Source organism: Spermophilus citellus (genome assembly GCF_964194105.1).
Source record: "Spermophilus citellus genome assembly, chromosome: 9".
NCBI classification, from domain to species: domain Eukaryota; kingdom Metazoa; phylum Chordata; class Mammalia; order Rodentia; family Sciuridae; genus Spermophilus; species Spermophilus citellus.
The window spans coordinates 4593671-4614395 of record NC_138191.1 but is presented as its reverse complement, the minus strand read 5'-3'; the positions used below and the strand labels follow the sequence as shown (position 1 = coordinate 4614395).

Sequence of the window (20725 nt, the reverse complement as noted above, 5' to 3'; positions counted from 1 at the left end):
AATCTGCTTGTTTAGGAGATCCATGTGAAGGATGGTTTTTGCATTCGTCTTCAGTCTGTTGGAGTCTTTGCCTCTGAGGTGAGTCTCTTGGAGACAGTGTATTGTTGGATCTTGTTTTTTAGTCCAATTTGCGAGCCTATGTCTTTTAGTTGATTAGTTTAGTCCATTAACATTCAGTGTTATTGAGAGATGATATTTATCTCCTGTCATTTTGATATGTTTCTAGTTTTTAACTTGAATTATATTTCTCTTTGCTTGACTGTTTACCTTGTTCTCCAGTTCATCATCTTCTTCATTTGTTCTTCGAGAAATGTTTTATTGAGTATGTTTTGCAGTGTAGGCTTTCTAGTTGTGAATTCTTTTTAACTTTTGTTCGTCATGAAAGGCTTTTATTTTTATCTTCAATTCTGAAGCTTAGTTTTGCCGTATATAGTATATTCTTAGTTGGTGTCCATTTACTTTCAGAGCTTGGTATATAGTATTCTAAGACCTCTTGGATTTTTAGGGTCTAGGTCGAAAAATCAGCTGAGATCTGAATTGGTTTACCTCTAAATATGACTAGTTATTTTTCTCTAGCAGCTTTCAAAATACTATCCTTATTCTGTATGTTAGGCATTTTTATAATAATGTGCCTTGGAGTGATCAGTTGTAATTTTGTATATTTGGAGTACTTTCTGCCTCCTGTATTTGATTTTCTATTTCATTTTTAAGGTTTGGAAAATTTTCTAATACTGAAAAGTTTGTGACCTCCTTTAGTTTATATTTCATAGCCTTCCTTTATCCATATGAATCTTGGCCTTTTAATGTTATCCTATATTTCTTAAATTCTGTTCATGGTCTCTTAACATCATTTCTCTATGATCAAATTTATTTTCATGATTATATATGTTGTCTTCATTGGGTGATGCTTAATTTCTTTCATTTTGAGGATTTTTGTTTGATTCTTCTTCAGGATCTCTATCTCCTGATTAGGGAGTTCTTTTGCTTCTTGAATTTTCTCTGATTTCACTCCTTACCTCATCTTTTACCTCAGATCAATTTAACTATGAACTTTCTAAATTCCTTCTGATATTTCCTCTACTGTGGTGTCAATGGATTCTGTTGTCGAGGCATTCTGGGTTGTATGGGATTTTTTCCCTTGACTTTTTATATTTTGTGTGTTTATTCATCTATTTTAAAGGATTTGAGGAGTAAAGTTTCTACTCTATAAACTTAGTGTCCTTGTTTGTTTCTAGTACTTCACAGATTAGGGGGAACCAAATAATAGTAATGACCTATGTTAAAAATATATAGCAATAAACTAAGCTCTTAATTCCTTTTATGACATCTATAATGTTGATTGGCATAATAAACAGAATTGACAGAATCATTAATTTCCATCAGTGAGTAGTAAGTAATTATGAATTATGTCTAGCATAAAATCACACAATAGTTGTGATCTTTGACTTCTGTAGTGTTATTACTACTGCATTAGTGGTGGGGTCTGGCATTGTGTATACCAATTTGTACTAAGAGATGTTAAGAATAGAGTTAATAGGAAATATGAAGAGATAGGAAGGTAGAAAGTGTTTGCAATTTCAATAGGTGAATGTGGAAGATACAAAAGTGGTGTAGGATGAGTTGGTTTTGCAGAGGGGTGGGAAAAGTATAAATAAAAAATTAAAAAAAGAGAAGAATAATAGAATGTGGCTGTTAGGAAGAGAAAAGGGAGAAAGAGAAACAAGGGGAAGAGAATAGTGAAGACAATATAAAACAAAATCGAAATATATTAATCAAAACCCCAACCATTCACAGACTACCTGGACTGTGTATCTGAGCTGTTAACAGACAGAGCAAGGAAAAACGACTGGGAAAATTCTAGAATTGAGAAAACAGAACTATGTGTGTGTATAAATGTCCATGAATCATTCAGCACACTAGGAAAAAAAAAAACAAAAAACAAAAACCAAAAAACCAAAAACCAACCAACAAAAGAATCTTGATGCAAAATTAAGGGGTCATTTTCACTGTGGTGGACAAAAATGTCGATGAGAATATGTTTGCTGTCTTGTGCCCAACTGTCGGCAGTCTTTCTTTTGATTCTTCCTGAGGTATGTACTGGGTGCAAGATTAGGGGCTGTGGGTTGTCTGCTTCCTTCTTTTAATTGTGTTGCTCCCAGAGATGCTAGCTGGAGTTCAAAGGCATCTGCTTACCTTCTTGGTGGTAAGGTGAAGTTTGGGATGGGAAGTAGGTCCCGTAGCTGGGCTGTGTGAGATGAGTACCTGTAGATGGAGAGCGCTTGGGGGTGGGGCTTAGGTCTAGTGAGGCCCCAGTGCTTTATAGGGCAGCTAGTTCTCTGAAGATATTGAATCCACTTACCTAGAGCCCTTTTGATGCCTAACTGTGCTGGGAGACTGTACCCCCGGAGTCTTCCCCAGGGATCCACCCCTAAGATGGAGGAGCCAGTCCCATGCGGCTTCTGCTACTCTGGATTCTGCCCTTTTAGGCCTCCTGGGGCCCATCCCTTAGGTGAAATCACACCTGCCCATTTAGCTTCCTGACCCACCGCAGCTGGTCCTGTGTCTTTCTCAGTGCCCTGGGTTCAGACTGAGCACATATATACCCACACGTTCAGACTCCCAACCTGCTGCAGCTAGTTCTGGGAGCAGTTGAACTCAAAGAGGGGAGGGAGCCAGAGTCCCCCTGAGCTCTCTAACTTGTTCCCCCCACCAAGTAACATACTCTCCATGCCCAATTTTCACTGGATTTTGCTAAGCTCAGACTGGTTCTCGTGGTTGGTTTCTAGCTGGACTGTGTATCTGAGCCAGGCCCGTTTTCTTGGCTCTGAGTTCTTGGCTCCCATGTCTGCCGGCTGCTGCAGTGTTTGGCTAGCCATGGCTCCTGCTTGGCTCACTGTGAACTACGGTCAAACACGGGCATCCATTGTGCACCAGTTTGCTGTGTCCCACGGCCTCTGATCCACCTGGGGCAGGGTGCTCCTCCAGTCTCGGGATTTTCTGCACTGGGGCGTCTGTTGCGTGTCTCACTTTCTTTGTCCTTGTGTATTGAGGCCACTGCTCCTGCAAGCAGCTTGACTTCATTTTTGTCCCCTTTTTCTTTGCTGGACTCCCGGGTCACTGGGCTCTGGGAAAGGAGGTTTCCCTCTTCCTCTGCCATCTTCCTTTGTCCCATCTCTGTTAGTTTTTGATACATTCTTTTTCTTATACATTCTGACCATTTTTGTGGTTGCATTATAAATGGAAATAATAGTGGGATTCATTCTGCCATGTTCACACTGGCACACAACATAATTGAATCTATCTCCTTTCCTTTACCTTCCTTTTGCTCCTCTCCCCCTCCCCTGATCTTTTTTTCCCCTCTACTGGTCTCCCCTGTATTATTTTAATTAGCACATTATGATTATATATGGGAGGTTCACTGTGGCATGTTCCTACATGGACATAACGTACTTTGATAGATTTGATACCCTAGTACCCCCTTACCCTCCTCTCCTCAATCCCCTTCCTCTACTCTATTGGTCTTCCATTTTTGTAAGATCCTTTTTGTTAATTCCTTTTTTCCTATTATTATTATTATTATTATTCAGCTAATGCTCCAGAGATTGTAACCTATATCCTAATAAATATCAGTACCTCTACTCCTGCTCAGAAACTCCCAGGAATCCTAGTGTGCTGACTTAGTCTTGGGCTCTGGTCATGCATACTTCAGGCCTCACGTCCTTATTAGCAAACTGTGGGAACGTATTTACATGATTCACATCCAGCTGCCTTTGCTCTTTATTTCTTCCTCTCCTCTGGTGGGTTTCCCTCAGCTCTGCTTTAGGCCCATCCTGGAGGGGGACTGTTGTGAAGGGGAAGTTCATTGTTGGCCTCCACCCCTACGCTCAGCCAATCATCGTGTTTGGGCTTCTGTTCTCTGACAACCGGCTACAAGGAACGCCTTACTAGCCAGGGGGAGCTGTCTATGACGGAAGTCTCGGGGGTCAACACTGACTGGGTGATCCAAGCAGCGGCTCCCAGGAATGACTTGGGGCCTGAGGAGGGGTCCTGCTTATAATGAACTTTTGCTTTGAAGGGCCTGGGGCACTAAACCCGAAGAAACATCAGCATTTTCATGTCGTGGAAAGCAGCCACCGTTTGGGAATGCATGTGCTGCTGTGTGTCAGTGTGACCCAGATTTAGGTAAATGATTCACAAATCTTGGGTCATGTTTTGGGTGTGTTACGAGGAATCACTTCCTGCTGGGGAGCGTCCCTTGGTGTGTCCAAGAGTCCATGTTACAATCGTGGACTTACTGGTGATCTTATTCACAGGTGTCTGTTCTTAAGCTGTTGAAGGTGGTAGCTTTATTCCTGAGCAGGTATGAGAACTGCTGACTTCACATAAAGCTCCGAGCTTCCTTACAAGGAAGGCCGTCGGGTACCTTGTTTCCTGAGTGGGAGCTTAGGTGACTCAGTGTTTCTGAGCCCTGCCCCCTGCTCAGTGGGAGAACAAAGCCAGGGAGTGGGCTTCGTATGGTCCTGCTCACATTTCTTCTCCCGTTGGAAACTATATCCTAGGAAAGGTTTTTGATGATCTCACGAGATCAATTAAATTCAGTGTGGACTGGAAACGAAAGGTTGGGGATAGATATTTTGAGTTGGTCCTGGAGGAGAGAGTGGGCTGGCCCTCACCGCTCTTCTCTGGTTAAAGAAAGGTGGCTAAGGAAGAGACGGAGGAAGCAGGAACTAGTGGGGCTGATGGCAGGGAAACACGCGTCAGAAGCTGCTGGTCGGTCACTGCCTGGCCGAACCCTGGAGCTCTGTACCAAGTAGCCCATGGTGTTGTCTGCCTGGCCCCACCGCTACCCTGTAGCCACCGAAAGGCAGGTTCTGCCTCTTACAAAGCACATGTTCATCTCATTAAGTATTAAATTAATATGTGAAACATTTCTCTTTATAAGTAAGAATATTTATATTACTAAAAAGAAAGGCTTCAAGTAACCGCTCTAGAGGAGACTAAGGATGGAGTGACCACATGATCATTATTTAAATACCTGAATTAAAATAGCAAATATATTGGTGCTTACAATGACTGAGTAAAGGGGTTACTCGGAGACTCGATTTTTCAGATAGGACAGGAAGTCCTTGTATAGGTGTCCTTCAGAAGTTGAAGGAGTAGGAAGAATCATTTGGGGGTAATTCTGTGAGAAGGAGCAGTGTAAGGGCGTATTGGAGAGCTGTTGGGAGAACTTGGTCAGGTGCTGACCCGGGATTGGGTACTGGAGATGGGCAGCGCAGGAGACCTGGGGTCCTGATGAATCTCAAGTAGCCACAGTGGGGCAGGCTTTATTACGACTACCAAGCCCAGAGAATGTTGGTGCTCTATTTGGAGGAAAACAGCCTGTAAAAATATGGTTCTGGTAAATCACATGAGCATCAAGTAAGGAATTACTTGAGATAGATTTTTAAAAATAGTTTCTTAAAGAGCAGGGGGAAAATCGCCCCTTTTGTTCTGATTTGAAATGATTATTGTAAAAATTTCTACTTGAGGGAAAGGCCATTAAATAAGAATATTGAAAGCATTAGCAAAGCTCTAGAGGTATTAGTCTAGAGGTAAATTTTAGTAAAATATAATCACTTGAATATTAATCATTGCTCAAATTTTGTGGCCAGGACTGTGACAGGGTGCTGACCCTACTTGTTCACATTTTGTAAATTTGGTCACACATAGTTTTGGTATTTGTCTGCCTTCTATACTACCTCCAAGGAAAGAAATCAGAATTTTGTTGCTCAGTGTATACTAATGTTTTATCTTAGGACAGGAAAGTGTGTGTGTTTATGTTTAAATAAATATTCACATATTATATGTAAATATTCACATATTATATGTTAATCTTTTTCTCTCTAAATGTTTTCAGCTTTATATTCTATTTGCCATGCAGATTGAACAGGACAGACTCTATGCAAATTATAAGAAATAAAAAACTTGTAATAACTCGTCCTTCTGGGCAATATCATATTATAGTGTGTGTGTGTGCATGTGTGTGTGTGTGTCTTTTGTAAGAGGAGAATAAATGGTATGGAGTTATTGATCTAAAAACTATGGTCTTGGTCATGGGTGTTGGAGTCATTTGTCTCCAATTTTATGTACCAAATGTCTAAGGAGAGTGTTCCCAGTGTCACAGACTCATGAGTGATCATTAGAAAGAGCACTGAGGCTGAGGGAAGTGGATGGGGGAGGTCATGATTGATTAGGAGAGATGTCTAGGTGGGGCCAGGTGTCCAGTAGGTCAGGGAACATGGCCAGGACGGGGACAGGGTGCTGACCTCATTCATTCAAGCATCACCTCGGTTTCCAACTGGAGAACTCCCAATCCTTCAACTGGGACAAGGCCTTAGAAACGCCAGGTGACGCAGGGATTCAGGCAAGTGTCTGGCTGAGCACATCCCCAGGGAAAGGGGTCAAGGCAGGACACTTCCAGGAACCAGGGTGTGTCAAGTCTCTTAGTTCCAGGCAGGTTACACTGGGGTGGCCCACTGTTTCAGACAGCCTAGGTGTGCACTGTCCTACCCCAGTTGGGTTCTCGGCCCGCAGTGCTGGACCACCTCCATTCCACATTGGCTTGAGAGAACTCGTAGAGTCTGGTGGGATGAGAGGAGGTGTTATACCTTGCTTTAGGAAACTGTTTGATTTAATTTATAAGGTCCAAATTGTGTAGATCTGTTTCATGTTATTCAGTCAATGGAAGCAACATGTGGTGGTGGTAGGTTATTTGCTTTTTTTTTTTTTTTTGAGAATTCTATTGAAATTCAAGAGAAAATGGGAAATGAAAAAGTAATGAAGTAATCACTTAAAACGTTTGTAGAGATGTGACTTACAAAACATGTTGGCATGTTTCCTGCCCTCCAAGGAGACACGTGGAGCCGACATAGTCTTTCTTGGGACAAGTTCTCTGACATGAGTAGACACTTTTCTTGCATAAGCCCAATGGCAGCACTTTAAAAACACAAAACAAAACAAAAACTGGTTGCATCAGCGGCAGGAAAAGAGGCAACTTTCCCAAACAATAAGATGATTGTAGAGGTACACTCCTTCAGGAGAGACGCCAACACTCGACTACTGAGCTCTGTGTAATCATCCCTTTTTTTTTTTTTCAGGTATCTGCTTTGATTTCTTAACACTTTCTTCATGACCCCGTGGATTCACACCTTTCCCTGAGACACTGTAGCCCTGGAAACTACCTCCTGCACTACCATCTGGAACCAGGGTCCTCCAAACAGCCCGACTGAACAGTGTCAGCAAAGTCCCCTCTGTGCAGCAACACCCACGCTGCCAGAAGAGCCCCCCAAGAGCTCAGCCAACCCCTGGAAACTTTCACAACATGAAACACAAATGTGTCTCCCAAGCCCAGGGGTTCTGCATCTTACTAGCATGCTTTTATTTATTTTTTGGTGCCCTTACGAACCTTTACCCCTACCCTGCCCGGAGTGCCAGGTGACGGAAAAGTGGCTGCTCTACAGAAATGGTTACACTGCTCCTCTAAACAAGAACCACCCCGATTCCAAGCCTCCTAAGGCTGGAGGTAGAGGAACAAAGACAGCCCTCTTATGTGCCCTTTGTCTGTAACAGGTGGGGATTTCTATCCCCTGGGCACTGAACCTTCCTTCCTCTCTCTGTTATGAATAAAGAACATGCTTTATGGTTGAATGCAAATTCAGTTTCTCTTATTTTATTCCCATTAAGTAAATAAAAACCCTGCTTTTATTTTGGCAACTGTAGCTGATCGGTGTTTTATTTTTGTGGTAGTGGTGTGTGTGTGTGTGTGTGTGTGTGTGTGTGTGTGTGAGAGAGGGCGGGGGGATCTTTTTCCCCATTTCTTGGAGTTTTAGGTTCTTAAATGTTTCATGCATCTTGCTTAAATTGGATCTATATAATGGTTTAAAACAACCTTTTCTCATTGCTTCAAATCCATACACTACTGACTACACCCTGTGACCCTGGGCCAGTTTCTTTATCCTTCTGAATTTCAGTTTCTCCCACTTCAAAGTCAGGACTATAATCCCTACATCACAGACTTATTCCTTAAATGTGCGCATTATAATTAGCTCATTAGGTGCCTTCCACTTAATGCTATTTTTCTGTTGCTATCATAGCTGTTGCTAACAGTTTTTGCTGTAGCGAGAATGTTAATTAAAAAAGGCCAAATATAAAAAGTAGGGAAGATTCTTAGTCTTGGTTACCTTTCTCATCTTGTTTTCTTTCCCTTCTATTTTTTTCCCAGGTTGGGGGATCAGACTGTTTCTCATGCCTGCTAGGCAAGTACTGTGCCAACTCAGTTTTCACCTCTACTTTAAGACTTATAGGGGTTTAGTGTGGGATCTTGCTCTGAGTCATGGCAGATATGAAAACAAGGGAGAAGAGGATTTAATGGGGGTGAATGGATGCAGCTGAACCATTAATTTCTCCCCTAAATGAACTTCAGTTCTGAATTGTACAGACATTAATCCTTGGCTCAAGATATTCTGTAACTGCCGGTCCATACAAGGCTGAGCCATATTATTTTTAAAATAATATTTTTAAAATAATATTTTGAATTTTATATGACCATTGAGAACTAGAATTGACAAATTGGGTCTACCTAAGTAGCAGCAGCTTATCTAATCCCCCTTATCTTCCTGAAATTTGTGTTTATGTCATAGGTTTTCATTTCCTTGTTTTATTAACTTTATTTTACTATTTATTTTAATTGTTCAAAAACTTTGGGAAAGAAAGACTTTAATTACATGTAGCTTTCTGGGACATGCTTTTCTCACTGATATTATTTTGCAAAGATCTGTTCATATTATTGCCTGTAACTGTACTATAGTTTATCTTTTTTTTTTTAATTGTAATGATTTCCATCACATGACTATAGCACATTATACTCTTCTCAACAGAATTTAAGTTGCTTCTGGTTTGTCTCTTACAATCGTGATGACATGAAATATTTCCACATGGGCAAATATTTTTTCCTTTAAATATACTGAGGAGTCAAATTGAGTTATAATTAATATTAATGTGTTTGATAAATTTATGAGTCATTATTTCTTTCCCAAGTGGCTAGACTATTTCACACTCCATGAGTAATCCAAAAATATCCCACTAATGCATTCTCTTAAATCTTTGACATGACTGAATTTAACTTTTTTATATTTATTTAATTGGTAAAAATAAATCTCATCATGCTCTTGATTCATATTGTATAAATTATTTTGTTTGAGTATCATATTATATACTAACCATTTGTTTATCTGTGAAAAAAATTCTTATGCTTTTTACTTAAAATTTTTTCACAATGTTTTTCTTATTTGTTGAGCAGGAGTTTATCAGCAGAAAAGCTACTCATTGAAATTAATTTGGGGGCCTAACATGTTCTCCTGATGAGACATTTTAAACTACTTTTTTCAATTTCTGTAACATAGAAACAATATTTCTATTGCTACTAGAGGATAGTTTTTGTAATAAATTTTAATATTCTGAGCAAGTATACTAATCTCTCCATAAGTAAAAGCCATTAATGGAAAATTCTTAATGTTCTAATCCCTTTTGTATTAAGTTTTTAAAATCTTTTTTCATTATGGAAAAAATAACACAATTTTTCATTTAAAAATCATTTGGAAAACAATCCAGTAGCATTAAGTGCACGCATTTGCAGTGCCATGTAGCAATCATGGCTGTCCATTTCTGGAACCTTTTCCTATCACCCCAGACAGAAACTCTGCCTGTTAAATGGTAACTTCCCGTTCCTCCTCCTCCTCCAGCCACTGGTAACCCCTGTTTCTATTACTATTTATTTTAATTGTTCAAAAACCCCAGGTATCTCATGTAAATGGAATCATACAAACTTTTTGTATCCGACTGTTCACTGGGCATAATGTTTGTGAGATTCCTCCGTGTTGTGGCATGCATCAGAACTAACTTGAGGACTGAATGGCATCCCATTATACCATACATCTTTATGGGGTAGGTCCCATGTGATGTTTCAGTATGCACATACCTTGTGTGGCACTGAAATCAGGGTAAACATATCTGTAACTTGGAGTCTCCTTTCTTCATGGTGAAAACATAATCTTTTCTTCTAGCTTTTTTTTTGAAATGTACAACACGTCATTGTTATTCTACTCCACTCTTGTTTCTCCTGTAATTTATTTCTCCTGTCACTTAGTATCCAGAGACCAATCTTTCCCCATCTCTTCCACCTGCCTGCTCTCCCCAGCCTCTGATAAACCACTCTACCATTGATCTCTATGAGATCAACTTTTTAAGATTCCAAATATGAGTGAAATCATGTAGTATTTGTCTCTTTGTACATGTCTTATTTAACGCAATGTCCCCTGGGTCTATCCATATTGTCACAAGTGATAGGATTTTATCTTTTTTTAATTGTGCAATGGAATACAATTTGGCCTATATATCACATTTACTGGAACCAGTCATCAGGTGGAAACTATTTTGAAAAGCAAAATAGAAAACAGAATTCATCTGTTATTATACCAGTCAGATATAATAACTTAACTAATTGTTACATTATTTCACATCTTTTTAATGAGTATGTTAGTCAAAATGCCATCATGCTTAAGTGTTTTTATTATAATTTGAACATTTTTAATATTAAATAATCATCTAAAACATTCTTTAATGGTCTTAAGATTTTCACCATATATAGATCCTATAATTTTTCTGTTTTAGCAAGATTATAAAAGAACGATGGTGAGTGAGTCCTACATTGAGGAATAAAAGCAAAAGAAGTGGTCAAGGGATCTTGCATTATCATTTATCTGAACATGACAAGAATATTTTTCCATAATTCCTATTTCCTTATATTTTTTTTCTTTCACATTTTATTGTTGAATCTTGATTTTCAGGGATTGTTTTCTTTAATCATATAGTAGTAAAACGTGAGATAAAGTAAGTCAAGAATTAGAAAAAAATTTAAAATTTTGTTCTTTCCTGTTATAGTAATGGTTTATAGTAAAAACCCTTAGAAAATTAGCCAGTATTAGGATTGAATTCAGGGCTATTGAATTTTAAATATCATAAAGCTAAGTTCATTGGTGATGCAGACGGATAAGACACATTGTGTGTGTGTGTGTGTGTGTGTGTGTGTGTGTGTGAAGTGTGCTATGCTTCATGTCTCGGGTCTGCCATGATTTGGGTGCCTGTCTTCTCAGGATTAGCAGTTTTTTGGAGTGGGATGTATTCGGAGGAAGAGTCTCGCTGTGTAACCCGCACTGGGTCATCTGACACCGTTATCCCACGGAGTCAGCTAATGCTCACATTTTGAATGGCAGAAGCTGGACATTTTCAGATTTATGTTTGAGCTGTGATGTGAAGTATGGCAGTGCCTGACCTGTTGAGTAGAGTCCCTTACTTTATCCTTTCTCCATTTGGCAAGTGTGGGCCCATAAGAGCCATCAGTGGTGCCCTGGCTCAAGGTGCTGAAGCCGTGGCTCTGTCTGAGGTGTCATGGGCATGTCTTTGAAGTGTCAAAGCGTGTGATCACCACAAGCTCTTCCTTCCTGTCAGAAGCAGCCACAGTTCTGGGAACCTAACTAACCTGCTGACCTGAGAGGACGAGATTCTAGGTTGATGAATGCTCCTGTACTTTCTGGAGCTCAGCTGGTGACTGTTTCAAAGTTGAGTTTTTCCTGTTCCTCATTCTTCTGTTCTTTCTCCAATTAGAAAACAGCATTCTTGGAAAGTTTCCTGATTATTTGGCCAACACAAGGAAACTCTAGCAACAACATTTTACATGTTAGTATGTGATATTTAGTTAGCCTTACAATTGCAGGAAGAATTAAAAGAAAGATTAAAGGACTTGTCCCTAAATGCATTGGTAACACGCCTTAAGTGAACAGAATACACCAAATTGAACAGAAAAAGAGGGAAACATTGGGTGGTGACAGGATTATGTAGCAGGTGGAGGGCGCTGGAGAGTGTATGGAGAAGACAGCGTGTAAACAAATCTATTGTCTTTCAAAGACTTAAAACCTGTTTGAAAAAAAAAATGTGTGTGGAGGGGAACCATTTGAGAAGAAAGAGAAAACCGACATGTAGGGGTGCTATTGTCTCTCAGATTTCAGACTTTCTTCTTTCCAAATTTACTCAATTACTTACATGATGTTGTGGTTCTCGCATCTTGTCCTATTCTGTAGTGAACATCGAGGGGACCACACAGGCGTGGTTCAGTAGGTAAATTCTGAATGAATGCTTGTGGGTTTTGTTCACTTGCTTCCATTTCCTTAATGTGGTGATGAAGAAAACATTTTTAGAAATAAAAGTGCTCCAGGACACACCTTTGAGGGGAGAAAAATACCAAGGAGTCTGGATTCCACTCTGAAATCAAACTCTCTTGGGAGAGAAGTGCTTTTCTCGAGTGGAAAGAAGATAGCTTTAAAGAGGCCAAGATGTTTTGAAATCTGGGGTTCTACCCATTGACAGAAAAAGGTTTAGGCTTGAACGGGATCAAGAGATGGTCCAGTGCAGTCATGATCCTAATTGAGAGACAGCTGTTATTTCAGAGAGAAAAACTCAAATCCAGGGAGGAGAGGTGATGTGCCGATGGTTGTCACCATGACTTGCTATGGCTTGTCAAAGAGAGAATGGGACTAGCCTGCAGGTCATTTTGTTCTTCCTTTTAGCCCATGAGCAAAGTGTATGAAGAAAGTGGAGTTGGAAAAGGCTGCGACATTTTAATCAGCTAATGTGGAGCAACTATGTCAGGTAGCTTAAAGATTTGGGGGAGGCTACAAGACAGGAAGGGATTATTGTCCTCGTTCAAGAAAGAGGAACTTTGCTCCCCAGTCAGAATCCTCCAAGTCCTCCCACTTCTTCCACCAGTTCCTGAAACTCGGCTAAGGCAGGGCCTCTGTATCAGGAGCACTGAACTCAATGAGGAAATCCTGGGTCAGAATTTTTCCCACTTGTTTTCAGAGCCCCTCCCAAGCCAGTTACAGATGGATTTGCATTTTGGTTAGGAAATTGTTGGGCCAGCCCAGTTTTAGGCAGTTCAACTTCCCCCTGGGTGGAGCCCAGGCTTTATAAAGAGGTCTTCTGATGGATGGATACTATACTCCTGGTACTTGAGTTCTGATCCACTTTGGAGAACCTGGTGAGTCTATCTGACTTTTCTTGAGTTTCTCTGACTTTTCTCTCTGTCTTATCAAGTGTTGAATTGAATCTGGAGATGGTAAGTTTGGTGGGTCCAAATTATAATCGTGGGACAGATGTTATTTAATGAAATTTACCCCTGGAGCATAATGATTTACTGTATTGATGTGTTTTTGTTTTGTAGATAGTTTGATATTCATAGAGAAAAAAGCAAGATGATAGGAAAGATTTGTTTTGAAGAAAAGGACAGAATGAAGCATTTTTCTCTTTTTCATATCTTTTTAGTGTCCCTTTTAAAGATCTATTCAGATGTGAGACCCTTGAATTCTTCCAGAACGGCCCTATACTTGGTATCCTAGCCAGCCTACTGGGACTTTCTATGAGATAATGATAGGGATTGCTTGTGACTGCCTTTCTTAAAGATTTTATTTTCATGCAAATGACATTATTTAATTCTTTGAAACAGATATTTTCTTAGTAAAAATTGCATGAGATAAAAGGAGTTTTCCCCAAGTCTGAAACAAATTACTAAAACAGAAGGGAGAAGTCACAAAGTCATACACGGGGAGTTGGGAGATTAAAGTATATACTTGGAGAGAAAAATAATGTCCCCTGATGTCAATAATCATTGCCTTGTTTCTACGTAGGAATCTCTTTTTGTGAACACTGTCATATTTTTTTTTCAGATTCTGAGACTCTAGAAGGATGTCTTATCAACAGCAGCAGTGCAAGCAGCCCTGCCAGCCACCCCCAGTGTGCCCACCTCCAAAGTGCCCTGAGCCATGCCCACCTCCAAAGTGCCCTGAGCCATGCCCACCTCCAAAGTGCCCTGAGCCATGCCCACCTCCAAAGTGCCCTGAGCCATGCCCACCCCCCAAGTGTCCAGAGCCATGCCCACCTAGACAGTATCAGCAAAAATGCCCTCCTGTGCAGCCTCCTCCGCCCTGCCAGCAGAAGTGCCCACCCAAGAGCAAGTAACAGCTTCAAGACTCATGGAGACCATGACAAGACGAGGAAAGTTGGCTGCTCTAATTCCACAGCAACCTCTTCATCTTCATCTCCAAAGCTTATCAAGCATACAGAACCTTCTTCTCTGTCCTTTAGCCTACGTCTGCCTGTGATCACTGCTGACGGTGAGGAGCACTCTCTTAGACTGATATGTCCCAACAGTAACTGAGAGACGACAGTGCCCGGCTGTGCCAGCATCCAGCCTTGCAGAAGGAAGAGCAGCGGTGCTCCCGCTCGGTGCCATCCGAGGGTGGCTTCCGTGTCTGTCACCTGGGCAGGAATTTCTACCATGTGGGCAACTGTAACTCTTCTTCCACTTTCTGAATAAAGCAACTTTATTTTTGGCGACAGGATAAGTGTTCTCTTTCTTTTTAAAGATGATTTCCACACTCGAACTCATGTCATGATCTTTGATTCCTGCTTGACTGTTTTGAGGGACAAATTATTTAACTCTTTGAGAATTTCCATCTCTTTACTGTAAAGTGGGGAAATGGGTGTTGATATCATGAACTAGTCTTTGGCATGAAATTGAATTTGTGCACGTCGTTTGGTTGGGACAATGCCTGACACCCAGTTAGAACTCAATAGGTGGGAGTTTATTAGCAGCAGCTAATCATCACTATTTATTTTACCACCACCATATTTGCTCCAGCAAGAAAGTGACTTCCACAGAAATAGAAAATAAGATGTAAAAACTTTATTGCTGTTTATTTTCTAACTCAATTTTTCTAAGTGATACTATTGCAGATAAAGAGCTTTTAGGAATTGGTGGATGTCCTGCATAAAATTACAGCAGTCTTTAGAACACAGATTGTACGGAATTAAACTGTCAGCCTCTCATGTGTGCCACCACCTTCTTCTACTTCTCTCCCCCACCCCACACCGTCCCTTCCTCCCCTCCTTCTGGTACTGGGGATTGAATCCAGAGATACTTCACCACTGAGTTACATCCCCAGTCCTTTTTATTTCATTTTGAGGCAGGGCCTCACTAAGTTGCTGAGGATGGCTTTGAACTTGCACAATCCTCTGCCTCAGCCTCCCCAGTTGCTTGGCTTACAGGCATGTGCCACCAGGCTTGGCCATGTATGCCACATTCTTGCTCCACCAACACAAAAGCATTCAGGGTCCTACCCTTGTTATTCACCTCTGAAATTACTTTCTAGAGTGTTCGGGCCCTACATTTGAAAAACACTGGTGTCTTCACTGTTTGTTTGGGATCTGCAAGTTCCTGTCACTGTGCAGACGGTGTACTAAGGGTTTGGCCTCCTAGTCAAGTCAGCTCCTAGTCAAGTCACGGGGGAATGTGGCTGCTTCTGTGGCCCTTTCTCTCCAAGGAGCTTCCCCAGCCGTAGACGCAGAGATGCAGATCTTTGTGAAGACCCCATGGGTAAGGACTGTCACCCTGGAGCTCGAGCCCAATGACACCATGGAGAATGTCAGAGCCCAAATTCAAGACCAGCAGAACACCCCAGCTGACCAGCTGCATCTGTACCTGCAGGCAGACGCGGGAGGATGGCGGCGCCTCAGATCAAGCCATCAAGACAGTGTCCCCTGCACTTGGTGCTTCACCTGCGAGGTGGCAGCATCGCGCCTTCCCTGGGCCAACCTGCCCAGAGTACAACTGGGAGAGACCATCTGTCGCAAGAGTTACACCTGCCTGGGCCCCAAGGACTGTCAAGGGCCACAAGAAGAAATGTGGCCACACAGCTACCTCCACCCCAAGAGGTCAATAAAACCCCTCCACTGGCTCCTTTTCCCAAAGGGTGGCCTCCTCCCCAAGCCATGTATGGCCTTGGGACCTCAATAGAGTCTCCCTTACATTGACCGGAGTAGTTAAAAAAATGTGATTCTTATGGTCCCAAGTGTCCAAAATGGGAATCTAAATTGAATGAGAAAGATCAGTTATGTTTTTAACTTCACAGGGTAGAATAAATTTATTTTTGAATCACAAAAACTTGTCTATTATAATTCTTTGAGGACAGGTCTGAGTCTTGATTCTTCTGAGTAACACTTCCTTCCCTGCCCAAGGAAGCTTTCTAACATCCCTAAGGGGTGTTTTAAAGAAAAGGATATTGAAAAAAAATTATTATGCGGTTGATCCCTTAAGGGTTTTGGAGAGGCTGGTGGTACTACTGGGAGGTGGTGGAAACCTCGGGATGTGGGGCTCGGCTGGAGGAAGCCCTAGGTCACTCGGGTCATATTCTTGAACAGTCTGTCTTGTCCAGTCTCTCTCTCTCTCGCTCTCATCTCTCTCCCTAACTTCCTGGCCACTATGAGGTAAGCAGCTTCGCTCTACCACACTCTTCAGCACAGGTCCCCAAACAATGGATCCAGCTTACCCTGGACTGTTGAATACACAAGCCCAAATAAATGTAGGCTCCATTTATTGATTTTCTCAGGTTCTTTTGATAACAAACCTTGGTCTTTGTTCTTGATGCCAATCCAATACCGAAAAAAAGGAAAAAGTTTTCTGGAGATTAATCCCCTGTCAAAGGTGTAGCTGGCAAAAATTTTCTCCCATTAGGTAGGCTTGTTCCTCACACTCTTAATTGTTTTATCTATTGTGCAGAAAGTGTTTAACTTGATGCCATGCCACTTAGTGATTTTTGGTTTTATTTATTGAGTTTTAGGGGTCTTGTTAAGGAAGTTGGTACCTGTGCCAATATTATGGTGGAGTAGGGTCCTGATGTTTTCTTCTACACACGCAAACTTTCTGGTCTAATCCCAATTCTTTGATCCATTTTGATTTGACCTTTGTGCAGAGTGAAAGACGGGGATCTAGCATCATTCTTCTTCATATGGATATTAAATTTTCCCAGCATCTTTTGTTTAAAAGACCATCTTTTCTCCATCCTATGTTTTTGGCACTTTTGTGGAGTATCAGGTGGTATCTATGTGGGTTTGTCTCTATTTTCTAATCAAGTCTTTTGATAGTCATGTCTGTTTTATGCCAATACCATGCTGTTTTTGTTACTGTCACTCTGTAGTATAATTTGAGACCAAGTATTATGATGCCCTAGCATCACTCTTCTTGTTTAATATTGCTTTGGCTATAATAGCTCTTTCATGACTCCAAATTAATTTTAGGACTGTTTTTTTTCTAGTTCTGTGAAGAGTGTCATTGGTATTTTGATAGAGATCACATTGAATCTATATATTGCTTTTGGTAATTACGTGGCCATTTTGACAATATTAATTCTTTATTCTAGAACATGAGAGGCCTTTCCATCTTTCAAAATCTTTGATTTCTTTTTTGCTTTTCTACATTTTCATTGTAGAGGTCTTTCACTTTATTGGATAGATTTATTCCCAAGTTCTTTTGAGGTTTTTGTGAACAGGATTATTTTCCTGATTTCTTTCTCAGTACATTCACTCTTGGAGTACAGAAAGGCTAGTGACTTATGGATGTTGATCTTGTATCCCACTATTTTGCTGCATTTGTTTATCAGTTCTAGAAGTCATCTGATGGATATTTGGGGTCTTCTAGATATAGATATTGTCCTATTTGATTTTCTCATTAGCAAACAGAAATATTTGACTTCTTCTTTTTCTATTTGTAGCCTTAATTTCCTTCTCTAGTCTGATTACTGTAGATAGTTTCAAGAACTATATTAAATAGAAGTGATGAGAGTAGGCATCTTTGACTTATTCCTGGTTTTAGAGGAAATACTTTCAGTTTTTCTCTGTTCATCTCTGTATGATGTTGGCTTTGGGTTTGCTGTATAAAGCCTTTATAATGTTTAAGTTCCCTGTATCATTCATTTCTCCAGTGTTTTTAACATGGATGTGTGTTGGATTTTCTGCATTTATTGAGATGATCATGTGATTTTTGTTCTCAATTCTATCTACATGGTGAATTACATTTATTGGTATATATATATGCCAAATAAAATGGACTTTTATTTATTTTTATGTGGTTCTGAGAATTGAACCCAGTGTCTCACACATGCTAGGCAAGTGCTCTACCACTGAGCCACAACCCCAGCCTGGTTTGCATATATTGATCCTAACTTTTACCCCTGTGATGAAACCTACTTGATCATGGTGTACCATCTTCTTGATGTCTTTTTCAATGCAATTTGCTAGTATTTTATTAAGGATTTTTCTGTGTTCATCAGGGATATTGGTATGTAGTTTCCTTTTCTTGTTGTGTCTTTGATTTTTCAAATTGGGATTATTCTGGCTTCACAGAATATAAATGGCAGTGTTCACTCCCTCTATATTTTATTAAATAATTTGAGGAAGGCTGGTTTGAGTTCTTAAAGTTCTGGTAGAACTTGGCTGAGAATCCATCTGGTCCTGGGATTTTCTTTGTTGGAAGGCTTTTAGTTGCTACTTTAATCTTGATATTGGTCTTTATAATATATTTTCCATATATTTCTGGTTCAATTTGAGCAGGTCATATGTGTCTAGAAATTTGTCAATGTTTTCTGGATTTTCCAATTTATTGGAGCATAAATCTTCAAAATAGTTTCTAATGATACTCTGAACTTTAGAAATTACTGTAATGATGGGGCTGGGGTTGTGGCTCAGTGGTAGAGTGCTTGACTAGCACGTGTGAGGCACTGGGTTTGATCCTCAGCACCACATTAAAAAAAAAGGTACTGTGTTCATCTACAACTAAAAATCTTTTAAAAAGGAGTGTTTGTGGTGATATCTCTTATTTCATCTCTAATTTTATTGATGTGAATCCTTTCTTTCTTGTAGTTAGTTTGGCTAAGGGTTACCAATCTTATCTTTTTGAAGAACCAAATCTTTGTTAAATGGATCCTTTGTAATTTTTTATTCTCAATTTCATCTCTGATATTAATTATATCCTGGAACTCTTCATTTTCTAATGCCTTCAGGTATAGCATTAGATCATTTACTTGGTATTTTTTAAAATGTGGGCACTCAAAGCCATAAACTTCCCTCTTAGAGCTGTCTTCATACTGTGCCAGAGAATTTCATGTTTTGCCACAGTCTGGCTGGGCACAAAATAACCGAGCCGCCACACAGCCTTGTAGGTTCAAAACAAGAACTCCTTTATTCTTCGCACTCCCTGCAACGCCACACACCTTCTCTGGGGACACACCACACACCAACCGGAAATCCCGCCTCCGGCACTTCCCCAACCAATGGGAACTCTCCGGGAATCCCCAAGAGAACTCCAAAGTAGCAGGCCCAGGCGGGCAGCAGGGGTCTAACATACACAGCTTAACATAACCATTATCATCTCAATGGCTTGCTGGCGTCACCTCTCAACCACTCGGTTCTGGCAAAAATGCCATGCATCATTCAGACTCAGCTGTGGCTCTCAGCAATGTTTTATTTCTGTTATCATTTGTTTCTAAGAATTTTTCTTTTTTTTTGTTATTCTTAGGAAAATATCATCAGAGCTAGCTTCTTTATGCTATACATAAAATTGTGACATCCAAGGCAGTACAGATAGTTTTAAAACTGATCTCCAAATAAGCACAAACCCACTACTTTGCGGGTTGAGGAAGTAATTTGAGGTTTTTGGCAAGAGCAGTACTTCACACATCTTATCCAAATCAAAGAGCCTGCAGACAATTTTCAGTGAGATGAAAGGCATGAAATAAATAAACATTATATGGATAAATAAATGTAAAGGAATTTTTAAAAGCTAATAGAAACTGATTATTTTTTAATTAAAATATTAGTTGGGTATAAGCTTTTGTTTCTCAATGCCAGACTTCTAAATGTTTATCAGACTACTGTTAATATCATTAAAAACCTAATCTCTGACCTACAGTGTTAGTAATAATACAGATTCACATTTGCAAAGAGAATTATTTTTCCAACTAAATGCAATGCCCACGCCTCTCATCCTGAAAACATTTTAGGTGTACTACTGAAGGCAGACTGTGGTGCTAATATAGTTTGTGTCCTAAGTACTTTTAAAAAGTGAGAGACCACAAAAGTTCATCTACTAATTTTTCCCGATAAACCATGTCTGAGCAAGGGTTCATAATTGGCGTGCCCTGTGGAGTGGTATGATGACGGAGTAAAACCTACACCTTAAATGCCATCCCCGCTAGTCCCTTTTGCCTGTCATTGCTGAAGTTCTGTATTCGTTAACCTTCCCACCACTGACTGAATTCCTGTGTCAGATAAAAACCTTATGGTATATATAACTGAGGAGAAAACAGTCATGGTGGGTATTTTGGGGGGAAATTTGGGGGACCTGAGGAAACATTTATTCTAGAGTTAGCTCTCTGAATGCATGAAGCTCTTCTACTTTTTAACTTCTCCTAAAAAATACAGACTCCATTAATAACATGGTTGTCTTTTGTGGCTTCTGTTTAAGTGGATTTTTAGCTTAGCAGTCCAAAAAGCTGTACCGAGTGTCAATTTTGCCTACACAGTTGACTGTTTGTCTTATAAAATGCCTTTTCAAATATCTTATAGGCAACCGACAAGACCAGATACCCCATCAATCCATTTCTATGTTCCTATTTTATCATGAGAAAAGTGTTTATAGCTTAAGTCAGATTTTCAGTAATCAGTGAAAATTCCTCATGACACTAAAATTGCCACTTCTTTTCTGCAATCACTTCTCCCTTAATCTTTAACATCTGACTTG

At 40.2% G+C, this 20725-nt stretch overlaps 2 protein-coding genes across 2 annotated transcripts in view; one reads left to right on the top strand and one right to left on the bottom strand.

Moving 5' to 3' along the window:
- Window positions 1-20725, bottom strand: part of LOC308655677 (uncharacterized protein) — a gene marked incomplete at both ends in the record, with an annotated part of 357743 nt that overhangs the window by 125128 nt on the left and 211890 nt on the right. The gene's annotated exons all lie outside the window — the stretch shown is intronic.
- Window positions 13837-14109, top strand: LOC308655685 (uncharacterized protein; the record flags this gene model as incomplete). The annotated part of the gene is made up of 1 exon (XM_081305794.1): window positions 13837-14109. One exon carries the CDS (start codon window positions 13837-13839, stop codon window positions 14107-14109), a length of 273 nt encoding a protein of 90 aa, XP_081161920.1.